This window comes from Camelina sativa, chromosome 8 (assembly GCF_030686135.1).
Source record: "Camelina sativa cultivar CO46 ecotype springtype chromosome 8, ASM3068613v1".
NCBI classification, from domain to species: Eukaryota; Viridiplantae; Streptophyta; class Magnoliopsida; order Brassicales; family Brassicaceae; genus Camelina; species Camelina sativa.
The window spans coordinates 17417253-17435090 of NC_141887.1; the positions used below are offsets into that span (position 1 = coordinate 17417253).

A 17838-nucleotide genomic window follows, 5' to 3' on the forward strand; every position below is an offset into this window, starting at 1 on the left:
GGAGCAAACACTTGTTTTCAGGTCATAGGTTATCCCGAGTGGTGGGGAGAACAAACTCGCCAAACTGCAAGAGGTGGTGGCAGAGGAACTGGCAGAGGCCATGGTGTTGCTAGAGCACATGCAGTTCAAGTTACTGCAGGAGGAGAAAGCAGTACAGAGGCTGAAAAGAGTGGATACACAGGACTTACCAATGAGCAGTGGCACAACCTGATGCTTTTGCTGGAGAGACAAAAGCAGAGCACCATGTGACCTCGTTTAACTGGCAAGGGTTGATTATTTGGAATGGGTACTCGATACGGGTGCTAGTTATCATATGACTGGTTACAAAAATAATTTGAGTGATCTGAAATATATGATGCCATGCTCAGTTGGTTTACCAAATGGTAATAACACCCTTTCAAGAGAGAAAGGAAGTGTGATTTTTGATGCTGATTTTACTCTTAAGAATGTGTTGTTTGTACCATACTTGAGGTGCAACTTAATATCAGTATCTCAGCTAATTGCAGACTTGGATTTTGTGATGCAAATAGCTAACAAAGGATGTGTGATTCAGGGCCGTATAACGAGGAACCTGATTGGAGCTGAAGATGTATGGCATCGAAGGCTAGGACATCCATCAAATACTGTTTTTGATTTGCTTCCTTCTATCCCTAATAGAGTTAATGATTTTTCGACTTGTCAAGTCTGTCTACAATCAAAACAATGTCGAAAAGTTTTTTCCTTGAGTGAAAATAAAAGTTCAGAAATTTTTGAGCTGATTCATGTTGATCTGTGGGGGCCTTATCGAAAACCAAGTCTTTGCAATTCATATTATTTCTTGACTGTCGTGGATGATTTTTCAAGAGGGTTGTGGGTATTTCTACTTCACGACAAGGCTCAAGTTGGAAATACTATGAAGAATTTTATGGCAATGGTTTTACGACAATTTGAGAAGAAGATTAAGATTGTCCGAAGTGATAACGGAACTGAATTCACCTGTCTCAAGTCTGAATTTCATGCAGAAGGAATTATTCATCAAACCTCATGTGTCGGGAATCCACAGCAGAATGGACGAGTTGAGAGGAAGCATCGTCACATTCTTAACGTGGCGTATGTTTCAATCAGGCTTACATATTCAGTTTTGGGGAGAGTCGATTTTAACAGCAGCACATTTGATTAATCGAACTCCTTCAACTGTTTTGAAAGGAAAAATACCATATGAGATGCTATATGGGAAGTCTCCGACTTATGATCATCTACGGATATTCAGATGTTTAGCGTTTGCTCACAATCAAAAACGCAATGGTGATAAATTTAATTCTCCCAGTCGTAGGTGTGCTTTCGTTGGATACCCTTTTGGTAAAAAAGGCTGGAATTTATTTGATTTAGACACACAAGAGTTCTTTGTGTCAAGGGATGTGATCTTCGTTGAAGATATTTTTCCTTTGAATAACTCTGTGGATCCACACATGGCGGCGTCGGAACGAGTTACACATCTCACAACGTTTGATGATGATGAACCAGAGTTGATTGTTGAAGAAGACAGTAGTGAAAACAGAGAAGAAATTACAGAAACAGAGCATGATCAGAGAGGGAACAACGAGATTGTTGATCAGAATGTGGCAAGAGGTTCTGACCAAAGAATGACCGACGAGAGTGCAGATAGTAGTGTTGATGAACCTGTCGTTGCAACAATTCAACGTAGTGCTGAAAGAGAAGTTTCGAATAGTGCAGATGGATCAAAAGAGTCAAATAATGAAGACGAACCAGAAGAGAAACGTTTCGGACCAGGATTACGACAAACAAAACTTCCTGAGAAGCTTAAAGATTATGTTCTTCACACAATTCATGATAATGGAGATGAAGAATATCTTTGTACGTACCCCTTCATCTGAATTTCTCACTTGTGACAGATTTTCTCAAGCTCACAAGGCGTTTCTCACATCCATTAGTAATGAGGTCGAACCTAAAACGTTTCGAGAAGCCGTTGCGGATAAGAGATAGAGAAACGCTATGACGTTGGAAGTTGAAGCTCTAGAAGAAAATGAAATGTGGGACTTGGAAGAACTCCCTGCGGGTAAGAAATCAATTGGTTCACAGTGGGTCTTTCGTATATAATTCAAAGCAGATGGGACCATTGAGCGATTCAAAGCTCGGCTAGTAGCTCTTAGAAACAAGCAAGTTGCAGGTGTAGATTATTTTGAAACATTTGCCCCCGTTGTTAAGATGACCACTGTTCGTGCTTTTCTTGGTGTTGCTTCCGCAAAAGACTGGGAATTGCACCAAATGGATGTGCATAACACATTTTTGCATGGAGACTTGGACGAGGAAGTTTACATGAAACCTCCACCTGGTTTTAAAACAGAAAATCCAAATCTTGTTTGTCATTTGAGAAAGTCGTTGTATGGGTTAAAGCAATCTCCGAGATGTTGGTTTGCCAAGTTGAGAGGAGCGTTGCTTGAATATGGATTCAGACAATCATATTCCGATTACTCCTTATTCTCTATCACAAAAGGAGGTATTGAGCTGTATGTGTTGGTATATGTCGATGATTTAATAATTGGGGGGAACAATTCAGCTGTGATCACGTCATTTAAAGAGTACTTGGGAACTTGCTTTCATATGAAGGACTTGGGCTCTCTCAAATATTTTTTGGGTATTGAAGTTGCTAGAAGAAAAGAAGGTATTTTCTTTTGTCAAAGAAAATATGCTCTTGATATTATAAGTGAAATGGGGTTTTTGGATAGAACAGGGACATGGGTTGGAATCGTCTACAAGTTTGAGGTTTGAAGAACCATAAAAGTATAGAAGACTTGTTGGGAGATTACTCTATCTTGGAGCTACACGGCCTGATCTTACGTATGTTGTTCATATCTTATCAAAATTCATGCAAGAACCACGTAGAGATCATTGGGCGGCAGCTCAACGGGTTGTTCAATATCTTAAGGGGACTCCAGGACAAGGTATTTTTCTTCAATCTGATTGTGATCTCTAGTTACATGGATGGTGTGACTCTGATCATGGAGGATGTCAGTTGACAAGAAAATCACTTAGTGGTTGGTTCGTCACTCTTGGTTCCTCACCAATCTCATGGAAAGCCAAGAAACAGGATGTGGTTTCTCGGTCATCAGCTGAAGCAAAGTATTGTTGTATGTCATTGACGGTGGACGAGCTGAAGTGGTTGAAAGCTTTACTCAAGGACTTAGGCGTAACACAAGATTCTCCGATGAGCCTTGCGTGTGACAATCAATCAGCATTGTACATTGCGGCAAACCCAGTTTTTCATGAAAGAACGAAGCACATTGAAATTGATTGTCATAATGTGCCCAATGCAGTCAAGACAAGTTGATATCTACACGGAAGGTGGCCTCAGCTGAGCAGTTAGCCGACATTTTTACAAAGGGACTTGGACAGCGAGAGTTCGAATATCTCCGATCCAACTTAGGCGTTTGTAATCCATACGCTCCAACTTGAGGGGGTATTAAACCGAACCATCAAATCGAACCATCAAACTCATACCGGATGGAACCATCAAATCCAAACCGGACATTCTTCTCCAAGTTTCATATCTCTTGCACATCACGTATCGTATCTCATGTGAATATTTTGTATATCTTTAGTCGATTTTCTTTCTTGTAAGGCATAGCCTATATATTGTAAACTTCACAAGGTCAATGAGGAAGAAAAATTCTCCATAGACTTTCACTTTTGTTCACATACTTTTCCAATTGAAATATTAGATTTCTTCAGCGTACAACTAATAGTTTAAGATAGGTTCTGTATGCACGCATAATTAAGAGATAAAAATATGAGAAAAATTGAAGATAAAATCGATCGAGACATGATATGTGTACACACAGCTACAACACGCAGGAACTATAATACATTACATCACATTACATGATATGGGATACATGCCTACACGGCTAAACTATATAATTTAACAAGACCAAACAAGCCTATACACCAAAAACTCTAATTCAACTAAGGCTTTTCTTATATACATCACATTGCTACATGCATATACTATAATTTAACAAAACTAAACAAACCAACAATCTAATTTCAATTAAGGCTCTTCAATTTAAAAAATAATCCCAAAACGCAACATAGAACAAATAACCATCGAATGAGACAGAAACTACCTGAAGATATGTCTCCAGGCCAGTTTAGCTCTTCCTGCACAACCCAAACCCCTCATAAATCTTCTGGTTACACCTGCTCTCATACAATGGGACATCAATGTTAAAACACATAGCTTTTGCTTCCATTATATTCTCATTAAAGTGACACCAAAAGTGTCACCTATATTAGCAATCTACTAAAGTTAACCTCATCTACGGATAAGCGGAGATACTGAGCCTCCTGAGCCCGAGGATAGTAAGGGCCTTCTCACAAATGGATGGTTCAGCAGTTCAGCTGCAGTTGGCCGCTCTTCCGGGTTCACTTTCAGACATGTAACTATGAAATCCTGGGCATCTAGCGATAGAGTATCCGGTATGTCTGGAAGCGTACCCATTTCGATCCTAATATGGGCTTGAACCTGCACGTTTGCAGGTATTCTGACTTTAACTCATAAAATCCCAATATAACATAAAAATGACAGTTCAAAAGTCGTTTAGTATTTTTTAAGTTTTCCTATATATTTTGTTGTTAATAAATTAACAGTGTTACCAATTATCTTAGCATCTAGAAAATTAAAGATGCAAAAACAAAGCACTGTAATGAGACTGCATATTAAACTGAGTTAAAAGGCTTTGTATGTGTATTTTTTATAGAAACCCAAAAAGTTAGTGTAAATATTACCTAAATAATTGGTGATTTTTATGGGAATTTTTCCTATCTTATAAGAAGAAAGTTCGCAAATCTTGATGACTTACCGGTTGTAGATCAGAGTAAGGGATCTGGCCAGTACACATTTCGAGCACAGTGCACCCAAGGCTCCATATATCAGCTGGACTTCCATACACATCATTACCCTTAGGGTTAATAACCTGATCAAATTATTATGTTCCATTTAGAATCAACCATACATGTATTGCGTCAAGTATAATCAAAGTGAAAGGAACCCAACTATTCATGATATATATATGTTTGGTATGATGTATGATTTTTACGCAAAACTAACAGTTGAAACACCATAAACAGAAATTAAACATAACACTTTGAAAGAAACAGTATAGCATCCAACATTACTATTAATGTATGATATGTTTGTCTATCATTGTATTCACACAATCCAAAACAGGGATCCCAAAACAATGACCTCCGGAGCCATCCAAAATGGATTTCCCTTGCAGGACTTACTATCGTTCAACTTTGACACCTAAATAACAACATGACACAGGTACCAAGTCAGACAGATAAGCGATGTACCAGGTTATTACCTAAGAGAAAAAACTATAAACATCTATTAGTGGAAAAGAACCTTTGCCAATCCAAAATCTGCAAGTTTGACGGCGCCATTAGCGTCCACCAATATATTTGCACATTTGATGTCCCTTTGTCGCATAAGATGAGAAAAGTAAGCAACCCAGGATATTAGAGGCATGGAAAAGACAGAGACGCATATGACAAGAGAGTCTAACCTGTGAACAAGACCTTTATCGTGGAGATATCTCAAACCGTCAAGAATCTGTCTTGTGTACAAGGAGACTACAGAGTCCCGAAGCTGGTATCTTTCGTAGAGTTTTAGTAGGGACCCTTGGGATACAAGCTCAAGAAAGATGTACAAATTCGATCCTTCCTGCAAACAGTGAAATGACTTACTAATTACGCATGCTTAGGCAACAAAATGGTTAGGTAGCTGCAACTGAGAACAAGAAAGCCAAAACAGGACCATACCTTGGTTGAGCCACGATATCGCACAATATTCTGATGCTGAAGCTGACTAAGTAGTGCAATCTCCTGTAGAAAATGAAAAACGTGGCAAAGATAAGGAGGATTAGCAACCTACTTCTGGTCAATGAGATACTGTTTTCAATGAAAAAAATTGATATTATGCAACAGATCATATAAGAAACCAGATATATCTTACCTCTTCAACTTGTTGTATGCATTCTTGTGCCTGACTTCCCTGATTAAGAAGTGAAACTTCCTTGACAGCAAAGAAGTCCCCATCTCTACAATTAGCATAAACATCCATTAGCCAAACGCATATGTTGGCTTAGCACCAAATTTGTCAACTGACTACCGTAGTATTATTAGGCCCTCATAATTAAAGTCTAGTTTCTTAAGAAAACGACCTGCAACTAAGAATCTGAGTTTAAGTTCAACAAACACAAGCAACCAGTAAGACATACTCTGAGATGGCTTCATACACAGAGCCAAATGATCCTTGTCGCATAAGTTGACCCTTCTGCCAAGAAGTATTGATAGGTCCTCCGGAGACAAAAATAGGCGAGGTATTGGATACTGTACTTGAGGAGTCACACTCGTTTGTAGTGAATGAGCATGCCTCATCAGTCCTATCCTCCAACTCGATAGAAATATCTCCCCGGACTTCCTCTTCATCACAGCCATTTTCGGAAGAAGAAGAAGAAGAACTTGGCCGCCTAACTGTTGAGCTTTCAGGAGCAAAATGAGTAAGGAAATCCCAAGATGATCCCGCAAGATCAAGTGGAGGTAGCTTCATCACCGGAGGAGGCTTAAGTACTGATGGTCTTACCCCCTTAATACCCCCACCAATACCACGCCTATTCGCTACCTTACCACCATCAACAACTCTGTTATCCGCAGGGGGAAGGTTTAGTACTGGTGGTCTTACCCCCTTGAGTCCACCACAACCAGCAACCGCAATATCCCTAGAATCGTAAGGGGTTAACTTAGTAATGTCCAGATTCATTGAGTTAGAAGCATCAAGAACAACACCAGTAGGACCTGGTTCACTCAAATCCTGAGCCTGAACCTTGTTACTATCAAGGTCAAGAGACTTAAACCCATTAGTAACATCTGAAGAGGAACGCTTCTTACGAGCTTCCCAAGCATCAGAAGAAATCGCAAAATCTTCAGAACGAGAAACACCAAAATAATTACAAATCCGATCCATTTCTCCTTCATCATTTCCTACGACTCGAAAACTAGTACGATTCAGGAAATCCAAAGAACGAGTCGTCAACAAAGAAGGATCTTCAGCTGCATCATATTTGATATTCTTCGCCGCAACACTCCGCTTTAGCTTCCCGCCCGGACTAGTCTTATCTCCTCTTCGTCCCGACGATTTCTTCATAAGAGCTACAATTCTATCCATCAGCGAAGATGGTGAAAGGGGAATCTCTTCATTGGGAACAAGCTTTCGTGCCGGAGTACTTAAACTCCCAACCTCGTTCGACTCGGAAGGCATCAACAACTCAGTAAAATCCCCAGACTCGGAACGAGTCAACTCAGCAACGTCCCGATTCGTTGAACTAGAAGCTAGAACGACACCACTAGGACCTGCTTCTCCCAAATCCATTTCCCGGAAACTGATGCGGTCCGGGAACTCCATTGAGGGCGTCACCAAGGAACAAGTCGAGTCGGTATCAGTGAAGGAACTAGAAGAAGACACTGCCTCAGAGTTGTTATGCTTCGCCGTGTCATGTCGCCGCACCGGTGACTTATCCGACGACTCCTTCATTTCCTACGATGAACGATTGGGTAAAGTTGATTTTGAGACTTGCGATAGAAACTTCTTCTTCATATTAAATTAATGGGTTTTTTAATTTTTTTTTTCTTTTTCATTTTAATTTTATTTTTCTCATTTCTTCTGTAATTTCATAATTTTCTCTTTTTATGAAGTTATCTCTTTAATGTTTATGTTTTCCTTTATTCTATCTCATACACTTACAGTATAAACGTAAAATCATACATATAGTATATTAAATAATTTTGAGGAAAATACACTTTTTAGCATGTAATAGCTATTAAATGAAAAACATTTATAAATCTAAAAAGTTATAATGTATATTCATTTGTTTTGTTATTTTAATAGTTTTAATTTTAACGGTCAAACTTACATAGATATATTGTAATATTTCTTAAAGCAACTTAGCTCAACGTACATGGAAGAAAAAAAAAATTAGAATGAAACTCAAAATAGATATAAAGTTAAGTTGATTTTGTATTTTTGTGTTAAAAATATGGAAGAGAATCTCCATAGGGTAGAGACATATCAATATTTATGACTTTATTAAAAAATAATCCAATTTTTTTTTCTGGCTTTTTATCTTTCTTTTTATTTTCTTAAACACAAAAAATTATACATTCGATTCAAATAATTTCATCTAGAAAATCGTAAAAATAACATACAACTAAAACAGTGTAAACTCTAAACTACGTACTATGACATGGTTTACGCAAATGTAACAAAGGAGTCAATAACTTTTCAACGCGGCAATATTATAAAGAATAAGTTGGAATCATAGACTTCAATATAAGTGGCTTTGTTCAACATAAAAGAAAATGTTGACTCATGCCTTTTTCTAATACTATTATGACTAGAATAGCATATCTCCTCAGCGTTAAGGATCAAAGACTTGCAATATTTGACATAAAATAGTAAGGCAAATAGAAGAACAAAAAAAACCCATCAGGACTCGAGATTTGTACAGAATTACAACACTATATAAGAGAACCAACTACTATAATTATACATTACATTACATGATATGGGATACATATAGATACACTATAACTAAACAAACCTATACACCCAAACCAATAATTCAACTAAGGCTCTTCAGTTTTAAAAATAAGCCCAACACACAACAAATAACCAACGAATGAGACAGACACTACCTGAAGATGTCTCCAGGAAGTGTTGTAGCTCTTGCTGTGCAACCCAAACCGCAAGTGTGTCGAAGAATCATATCTCGAGTCTCCCCGATAGTTTTTCTATGGGGTCTAATCTCTCATAAATCTTCTGGTTACCCCTGCTCTCATACATTAAGATATCAATGTTAGAATATAGCCTTTGATTTTTTTTTTTATATTCTCATTAAATTATAACCACAAGCTTCACCTATTGAGGCAATCTACTAAAATTAGACTCATCTACGGACAAGCGGAGACCCTGATCCTGAGCCTCCTGAGCCCAAGGATGGTAAGAGCCTTCTCACAAATGGATGGTTCAGCAGTTCAGCTGCTGTTGGTCGCTCATCCGGGTTCACTTTGAGACACTTAATTATGAAATGGCGAGCGTCTTGTGATAGAGTATCAGGTATTTCTGGAAGCGTACCCCTTCCGATCCTAAACAGGGCTTGAACCTGCGCGTTTTCATGAACTCTGATTATAACTCTTACATTAATGCGAAATGACCATAAGAAAATAAATAACCGGTCAACAGTAAACTGAAGGTGGCAAGGTGTAAAACAAAATCACTGTGTTGAGACTAATCTTTAAATTGAGACAAGTGTTTTTGTTCGTATATTTTCTAAACACAAATGTTCACGTGTATTTCAGAAATAGCTACATAGTTAGTGGTTTTTGTAAAGAAATTCCCCTAAGTTATATAAAGAAAGTTTGAGAATCTTGAAGACTTACGGGTTCTAGATCGGAGTAAGGGATCTGACCGGTCAACATCTCCAACACAGTGCATCCAAGGCTCCATATATCAGCTGGACTTCCATACCCATCATTACGCTTGAGGTTAATAACCTGATCAAGTGATTATGTTCCATTTAGAAACAATTTTGCAAGCATAGCCTAAAGTACAATCAAAATGGAAGGAAGCCAGATCTATCTGTTTACATATGAAGTTATAAACACCATAAACAGAATTAAAGGAAATTTAATCAAATACTTTGACAGAAATATAATTGGGGGGTTTTGATGTTAAGAAGCCTGAATCGCAACGTATGCAACAACATATTTAAGCAACAGTATAACATCCAACATTGCCATCCATGTATGATATGTTTGTCTTTTACTGTACTCACACAATCAAAACAGTAGGAAGGATCCCAAAACAATTACCTCTGGAGCCATCCAAAATGGAGTTCCCTTGCAGGACTTAATGTCGTTTAACTTTGACACCTAAATAACAAAATGACACAGTTAACCAAGTCAGGCGAATAAGCGATGTACTTAAGAGCAAAACACTATAAACATCTATTAATGGAAAAGAACCTTTGCCAAACCAAAATCTGCAAGTTTGACGGCGCCATTAGCGTCCACCAATATATTTGCACATTTGATGTCCCTTTGTCACATAAAATGAGAAAAGTAAGCAACCTTAGAATATGCAGGATATTAGAGGCTTGAAAAATACAGGGACAGCTATGACAAGAGAGTCTAACCTGTGAATAAAACCTTTATCGTGGAGATATTTCAAACCGTCAAGAATTTGTCTGGTGTACAAGGAGACTACAGAGTACCGTAGCTGGTATCTTTGGTAAAGTTTTAGAAGGGACCCTTGGGTTACAAGCTCAAGAAAGATGTACAAATTCGACCCGTCCTGCAAACAGCAAAATGTTATATTCTGCAAGAAAAATGCTTAGACAGCTGCAATTAAAGAATATGAAAGCCAGAACAGGACCATACCTTGGCTGTGCCACGATATCGTACAATATTTTGATGTTGTAGCTGACTGAGAAGCGCAATCTCCTGTAGAAAATGAAAAATGTGGCAAAGGTAAGGACGATTGGGCAACCTAATTTTGACAGATCAATGACACAATGTTAAAAGGGTAGTGAAATATGCTGCGGCTCATAGACCATGTATATGAAACTTGCATACCCCCTCAAGTTGTTGTATGCACTCTTTTGCTTGACTTCCCTGATCAAGTAGTGAAACTTCCTTGACAGCAAAGAAGTCCCCATCTCTACATTTAACATAAACATCCATCAGCCAAAGGCATAATGGAAAACTTGCTTTGCACCGCAGTTGTCAACAGACTACCTTAGTATCCCTCATTAAGTCTACATTCTTTTGAACTACCAGCAACTAATTATCTGATTAAGCTCAAGCAACCAGTACGACTTACCCTGAAATGCCTTCATACACAGAGCCAAATGATCCTCGTCCGAGAAGTTGACCCTTTTGCCAAGAAGTGATGATAGATCCTCCAGAGGCATAAATCGGCGAAGTATTTGATACTGTACTAGAGGTGTCACACTCGTTTGTAGTGAATGAGCATGCCTCATCGGCCGTATCTCCCAACATAGCTCCCTTCTCTTCCGTTTCCAATTCCTCTTCCCTAGCTTCCTCTTCAACACATCCATTTTCGGAAGAAGAAGAGGTACTCGGTCGCGCAACTGTTTCAGCTGGAGCAAATTGCGTAAGGAAATCCCAAGATGAGCCGTGAAGATCAATAGGAGGTCGTTTCATGGATGGAGGAGGCTTAAGTACTGGTGGTCTTACCCCTTTTATACCACCACCAACAGGCACCACATCATTGGGAACAAGATACCCTTTCGACTTCACCAAAATAGTAGGTTTTCGTTCTATACCACGCCTGTTCTCTACCGTACCACCGTCAACAACAACTTCCTTATCCACTGGAGTGCTTAAATTCCCAATCTCACTAGACTCGGAAGGCATAATAAACTCAGTAAAATCCCCAATATCCCTAGACTCGGAACGAGTCAATTTAGTAATGTCCCGATTCGTTGAATTGGTGGAAGCAACAACAACACCACCACTAGGACCAGCTTCACTCCAATCCTGAGGCTGAACCTTGTGACTATCAAGCTCAAAAGACTTAAACCTATTAAGAACATCTGAAGAAGAACGCTTCTTACAAGCCTCCCAAGCATCAAAAGAAATCGCCAAATCATCAGGACCAGAAACACCAAGAGACTGATAAATCCGATCCATTTCTCCCTCACCTCCTCCGATTCGGAAACTAGTACGATCCGGGAACTCAAGAGAACGAGTCATCAACGAAGAAGTCGAAACTGAAAGATCTTCAGCTGACGAACTAGAACAAGACGCAGCATCATAATTGATATGCCTCGCCGCATCACGCCGCTCTAACCGCCGTACCGGAGTAGTCTTATCTGCTCTTCGTCCCGATGATTTCTTCATACGAGCTATAATTCTATCCATAACCAGCTAAATCCATACGCTACTCACAAGCTCCAAGTCAGAACAAAGAGAATTAAAATCGCACCTCTTTCTTTGACTAGAACCGCTTCAATGGAGCTTGGAACTGGAATTTTTTCCCGCGGGAGTGAAGAAGACCGAGAAATTGGGCAAAACCTGACGGCGAGGAGAGAGAAAGAGAAGAAATGTAAACAAAAAACAAAACAAAAAACGCGGTGTTTCGTGGAATAATCGGAGACGGAGCCTTGTGTCTGCGTTTTGATTCCTCCATGAGACTCTCTACTTTTTCTTTTTTTTTTTTACTTTGACGCGTTCACTAACTGGGCTTTCTTAATGGGCTTATTATGTTGGGGTCTTTTTTGGTTTCAGTATTAGAGTGGGGCATAAAACCAGAAATTCAAACACAAAACTGAAATTTAATATAGAATAATATGTAATTTGGTAATATCTATTATAATTAGACAGATTGACAATACTTTTGCTAATTGGTCATCTATTAATGAAAAGCTAATGTTTTTTTTTAACTTATTTGGTAATATATATTATAATTAGACAGATTGACATTTGACAATACTTTTGCAAATTGGTCATCTATTAATGAAAAGCTAATTTTTTTAACTTATTATTGTAATTTTTTTATCTTTAATTTATTAAAATATTATTTTTGTAATATATAATTAGGTAATATATTTAATATTCAGACACATATGAAATTATAATTAGGAAATCTGGTAATATATTGATGAATTATTAATGTTAATTAACTTATTATAGTATTTTATTTATCAGTTTTTTAAAAAATTAATGTTTAGATATATGAACTGTATTAAGAATAGTATCACAAAATCTAGCAATATTAATGAGTTATTTATGAAAAGTTCTTTAAAATTTTGATACTTGGAGCTGTCATGTAATAATAATACATATTTACAAAAAATAGTATACTTTTAAAAAGGACTTATGACACATGTGTAAAATGTTAGAAATTTATAGTAATACAATAGCTTTACTATATTTGGTTAAAGTTACATTAGTGAAATTGCTATATATATTCGAAAACGCGCGAAATAATTTTCTCATAGGTATTAAAAGTTGCATCTGTTAAACATATCTTAAAATCTTGATCTGCACGTTAATACAAGTATATCATTTTTCGCTCGTAAATATAACTAACTCTTATTTGACACATAAATACCGTTATATCATTTTTTTTGACAACCGTTATATCATTTTCCCGCGTAAATTCAATTATTTTTTTTACATGTTGATACAGGTAAATCTCTATACGTCCGTGTAACCAGGTAAATCTCTTCTCACCTGTTAATAGTCTTTAAAAAAAATTCGGTACGTAAATACGACCAACAGCTTGTTTTTCTGCAAGTAAGTATGTTATTTCGTACGTAAATTAGTTTTTTCTTCCTTCATAAAAACATTTAGAAAAAAAACTTTTGTAACAAAATTTCTTGCAATTTTACCAATTCTGAATCAAAACAAATTAAACAGTTATGAACTTCTTTGTCATAAAATTTTAACTTATACACAAATAGGGAAAACCTAGTATTACAAAAAAAAATTAGAATATTAAAAAAATATATATATATATATAAATAAAAACTTGAGACAAAGAGCTCTCTCGGAAGAGAAGAAAGAGGCTGCTGTTTGTTCATGCGTTTTGTTCCTTGAACAAGTTTTTCCCCCAAACAAAAAAAAACACACACACACAGAGAAGCAAAAAAAAAGAAAAAAAAAAAAAAAAAAAATCGCCTCCTCTCTTCTTCTTCTTCTTCTACCAGTCTCTTCTCTCTCGCACCATCGCAAAAACCCTAATTTCTCTTTGATTTTTCTCTTATCACAAACCCTAATTGTTTCCACCACTCGCTTCTCTTTCCATCGTTTCTTCTTCGTTTGGGTGTGTTTTAAGAGTTCTTTTTTTTTTTCTTCCCTTCTTGGGGAAGAAGCCATTGTTTCGTCTAAGCGATTGAATCTGTAAAACTCTGTTTGGGTTTGGGTTTGGGTTTCCCTCTTTCGTTGAACCCGTTTTTTCGATTTTTCTTGTTCTGGGGAAAAAATTCTGGTGATGCGTTGAACGAATTTTGCCCTTGTTGTGTTCAATTCTAGGGCGTAGGTTTGATTGATATCGCTAGTGATAGGTTTTATTGCGTAGGTGGTTAGGGTTTCTGGTTAGTGCCATCACTGTGAATTCAGGCTAGTACCTTATTGGTGGGTTTGGATGATGATGATGATGATCTTCTAGGTTTGGTTTGGAGTATCTCTAAGCCATCTGTGGGAGAGATGGATGTGTAGAGGGTTTTCTCGTTATTGAATTTGAGTTTTCTTGTGCTTCTTGAAAGATTTCAGCTTTGAAATTGGATTTTTCTTCCCTGCCCTTCTGTGGTGTGGTAGTTGATTAGGCTAGAGCTTGTCTTGAGAGTGGAAGAGGCTAGAGAATTGAATAATCTTTCTTTTATCTGATGAAGTATAGCTTTCCTAATGGACAAACGCGAACCCTCTTTAGTACCTGAATGGTTGAGAAGTTCAGGACATGGTTCTGGTGTTAGCAGTTCAAATCACCTTCAATCGTCTAATTCTCAGTCAGGTATGCTTTAGTTTGTTGGATTTCGTGATTATTGTATCTTGTTCATTGCCTCGACATTGATTTTAATACAACTGTTTGATTCATATGAATAGCATTGTGACTCTATTTCCTTTTCATTTTGGTGTAGATTCTTCTTCGTTATTACGTAATGGCAAGAATAGGAATTCTAGGAGCAGGAGTGATGTTGATTTAGTTCGGTCTCCTTTTCTCGATCGGTCTTCTTCCACCAATACAAGGAGGGGATCTAGTAATGGGTCTACAAAACATGCATATAGTAGTTTCAACTTCAGTAGGACCAACAGAGATAAAGATCGAACCAGAGAGAAAGATAGGTCGAGCTACATGGATCCATGGGACCATGACACTTCTATGCCTTTTGGAAACTACTTGATTGGTAGGGGACAGGAGCCTCTGAGACGATCACATTCAATGACAACAAGAAAACAGGGCAACCACCTTGCTCAAGGATTAACAGTAGGATATAAAAATGGTGGAAACATTAATCTTTACAACGGACATGGTATACTTCCTGGAACTAGCCCTTCAAAGAGCTCCAAAAGAACCGGCTTCGATAAGGATTTTCCTTTGCTTAGAGCTGAAGAGAGAAATGGAGGCCCAGACGTTGTAAGAGTCTCATCTCCTGGTCTAAGTCCTACTAATCAGAGCTTGCCAGTTGGTAATCCAGCCTTGATTGTTGGGGAAGGTTGGACATCGGCTCTGGCAGAGGTTCCCAATGTTATTGAGAAGAGTGGTGGTACTGCCTCTCATGATAATGTTGGTAGTTCGGCTAACTTAACGGGACCAACTAGTCGTAACATGGCTGAAGCATTGGTGCAGGCTCCAGTAAGAACTGGTACACCACCCCAGGTATGATTTGCATCTTTGTGTTGCTTATAGTACACTCACTACCTTTTCTGTTTTTTCTAATAGTTTTTTTGTATATGGGATCATCTGTAAAGGCACAAACACTCGAGGACCGAGCTATTAGGCAATCTAGGCAGTTGATACCAGTTGTACCTTCAGCACCAAAGGGCTCGGTAAGTTTTTTTATTTTCCTTAGTTGTTCCTATTTACCTTTAGTTGCCTTGGGCTACATTCAGTATATGTTGGTTGATATCTCAGGTTCATAACTCTTCTGATAAATGCAAGAACAAACCAATGTTTCGAAGTGGTGAAGCAGGTCTTGTTTCTTCAAGGAATGCCCACCAGCAGTCCTCTGTGATGCTCGGTAATCTTCAGTCTAATCCTGGTAGTCAGACCAAGTCTGAGGCGACTAAGAAACTGGTGATTCTCAAGCCTGCTAGGGAAAATGGGGTAGGTGCTGGTGGTTCACCACCCAACAGCCGAGCTACTGCTAGCCAGCTGACCACTGCTCCATCCACACAATTTACTGCTTCTGCTTCTGCTAGGAGTACCAATGGTCCAAGGGAGCTCGGGGGAGCTTCTGTAAACGTGATAGCTGGAAAAATCGCTGAAAAGAAACTTTCCTTGGCTCAAACTCAGAGCAGGCATGCATTTTACAGTGCTTTGAAGCAAAATACATCTACAAACATCTCAACTGATCAATCAAAAACTAGCTCGTGCATCTATTCTTCAGTTGAGGAAAAGGCAAACAGCTCGAAGGAGCTTGTAGCTAGTGACCCTCCAAGTGCACAGGCTGCAGAAAGAAATGACATCAAGGATAGAGTCGAGAAAGTTACTGATGTTGCAGAAAGGATTTGTAGATTTGAAATGGCAGTACGTCCAGATCCAAAAGAGGCTGCGTTCCTTAGATCCCTAGGGTGGGATGAAAACGATAGCGAGGCGGACGAAATCACAGATGAGGAGATCAGAGACTTCTTTGAACAGGTACATGACACAACAACTTTCTTCCGTGGTTGCTTTTTAAATCTCTCATCATCTTTAACTCAGTTTTACTTATATGCATCTTTGAAAACAGTGCAAGAAGTTGAAGCCATCACTGGTGCAGAAGCTGGCCTGTAGTATAAGAAGCAACCGAGGATATAGCTCCAGAGACTCTTGATCCGATTTTGTTCTGGTGTCCAAATGGAAGATAGCTTTTCTCTGTCTTTTCTTTTCTCTATTTTCTTGGGGTCTTTTTATTTTGGTTACTTCGGCGCTGGCAAGAAGGTGGGAAGGCTTTAGTTGCAGTAAGAATGTTGTTTCTGCTTCTTCAGAGGTGCAACAAAAGGAAAAAGAAAAACTGACTTATTTTGTACATCTTTGGTCTGAAGATAAGAGGGTTTTGTCTTTGGCATCTTCTTTTAGGTTTTCAAATGTTTGATGATCAATCATGGTGAGGGAAAGAGGAAATTGCCAATGGGGGTTTAAAATAGAAAATTTAAAGAATTTATTTTCTTACCTATTTATGGAATTCATCTTTTAGCCTTATATATTTTATATAATTTATCTACATTTATACAGTTATAATTCTTACCCAATCTTTAAATAAATAGAGCATACTTCTGACTTCTGAAGTTCGTTTTTTCATCTTCATACAAACACTGAAAACACTACTGTAATTCTGAACAAAATTTCAACGACTCTAGTTAATTTTCTCTACTTCTAGTTTCACTTTAAAGCTTTTATGACTTTTTATAGTTAAACAGAAAAATAATATTTGATATTTACGGCAATTTGAGCCATCAAAAATCATAAACCTTTTTTTGGAAATAATGATTCAGTGTACCACTTAAAAAATGTGAGAAAATAGACAAGACAGTTAATCATGTGCTATTTATCTGTCCACATTTTTTGGTAAATTTGGAAATTGTCTTTGTATTCTGATGTTATCATGATATTTTTCTGTCACCTCGATGGTTCGACATGTACTCGACTCTGAATTTCTTATTTTGGAGAATGTTGTCTTGGAAGATAAATATATCAATCATTGTTTCCCCTAGATTCTATAGTTTTTTTTTATAGAAAGATAGAATTAAGAAAGTATTCAAAGAAATGTACATTGAGAACCAATAGATATCACAAATAAGACTCTAAGTGAACAATTATTATGGGAAAAACTTTAATCCGTTCTGGTTAAAGTAAAGGAATCTATGGAATCCTTAGCTAACCTTTCACACTTTCTACAAAGTTGGATCGACGAATTGTTGAAGCTTTCGGACCATACTACAGGTATGGGATGGTGGTGCTTAAGAGGAGAAGATCAGACAAATACTACTGGGAGTTAAATGTCATCGATGGAGTCTTTTCCCCTATAATCGGAGATAAAAGTTTTACTATGG

The 17838-nt window shown here is 37.8% G+C and overlaps 3 protein-coding genes across 10 annotated transcripts; 1 reads left to right on the top strand and 2 right to left on the bottom strand.

Moving 5' to 3' along the window:
* Positions 1 to 2665: 2665 nt before the first annotated feature.
* Positions 2666 to 7701, bottom strand: LOC104707166 (mitogen-activated protein kinase kinase kinase 9-like). 5 transcript variants are annotated; one of them, XR_754568.3, is made up of 10 exons: positions 6282 to 7701; positions 6017 to 6101; positions 5824 to 5886; positions 5568 to 5725; positions 5408 to 5480; positions 5246 to 5305; positions 4860 to 4973; positions 4312 to 4522; positions 4125 to 4197; positions 2666 to 3626 (listed from the first exon to the last, which is right to left on the bottom strand). XR_754568.3 is itself a non-coding variant. In XM_010423453.2 (9 exons), the coding sequence occupies exons 1-8, from the start codon at positions 7592 to 7594 to the stop codon at positions 4313 to 4315; spliced, it is 2076 nt and encodes a 691-aa protein (XP_010421755.1). In that variant the 5' UTR covers positions 7595 to 7701; the 3' UTR covers positions 3789 to 4197; position 4312. The 5 variants fall into 5 exon arrangements, 2 of the variants coding, with proteins under 2 accessions (XP_010421755.1, XP_010421756.1); XR_015563226.1 differs by lacking the exon at positions 5246 to 5305 and having other exon boundaries at positions 6282 to 7647; XR_015563227.1 differs by lacking the exon at positions 2666 to 3626 and having other exon boundaries at positions 3789 to 4197; positions 5176 to 5305.
* Positions 7702 to 8524: 823 nt separating this feature from the next.
* On the bottom strand, positions 8525 to 12318 carry LOC104707165 (mitogen-activated protein kinase kinase kinase 1). Of its 2 annotated transcripts, XM_087460540.1 has the most exons (9): positions 10940 to 12318; positions 10693 to 10777; positions 10498 to 10560; positions 10254 to 10411; positions 10084 to 10156; positions 9931 to 9990; positions 9499 to 9612; positions 8978 to 9221; positions 8525 to 8888 (listed from the first exon to the last, which is right to left on the bottom strand). In XM_087460540.1, the coding sequence occupies exons 1-8, from the start codon at positions 12001 to 12003 to the stop codon at positions 9006 to 9008; spliced, it is 1833 nt and encodes a 610-aa protein (XP_087316666.1). In that variant the 5' UTR covers positions 12004 to 12318; the 3' UTR covers positions 8525 to 8888; positions 8978 to 9005. The 2 variants fall into 2 exon arrangements, 1 of the variants encoding a protein (XP_087316666.1); XR_015563228.1 differs by lacking the exon at positions 10693 to 10777 and having other exon boundaries at positions 10940 to 12253.
* Positions 12319 to 13078: 760 nt separating this feature from the next.
* LOC147940089 (uncharacterized) lies at positions 13079 to 16987 on the top strand. Of its 3 annotated transcripts, none has more exons than XM_087460542.1 (7): positions 13079 to 13141; positions 13274 to 13301; positions 14483 to 14596; positions 14724 to 15463; positions 15556 to 15633; positions 15719 to 16444; positions 16536 to 16987. In XM_087460542.1, the coding sequence occupies exons 3-7, from the start codon at positions 14491 to 14493 to the stop codon at positions 16617 to 16619; spliced, it is 1734 nt and encodes a 577-aa protein (XP_087316668.1). In that variant the 5' UTR covers positions 13079 to 13141; positions 13274 to 13301; positions 14483 to 14490; the 3' UTR covers positions 16620 to 16987. The 3 variants fall into 3 exon arrangements, with proteins under 3 accessions (XP_087316668.1, XP_087316669.1, XP_087316667.1); XM_087460543.1 differs by having other exon boundaries at positions 13087 to 13159; XM_087460541.1 differs by lacking the exons at positions 13079 to 13141; positions 13274 to 13301 and having other exon boundaries at positions 13623 to 14596.
* Positions 16988 to 17838: the final 851 nt, after the last annotated feature.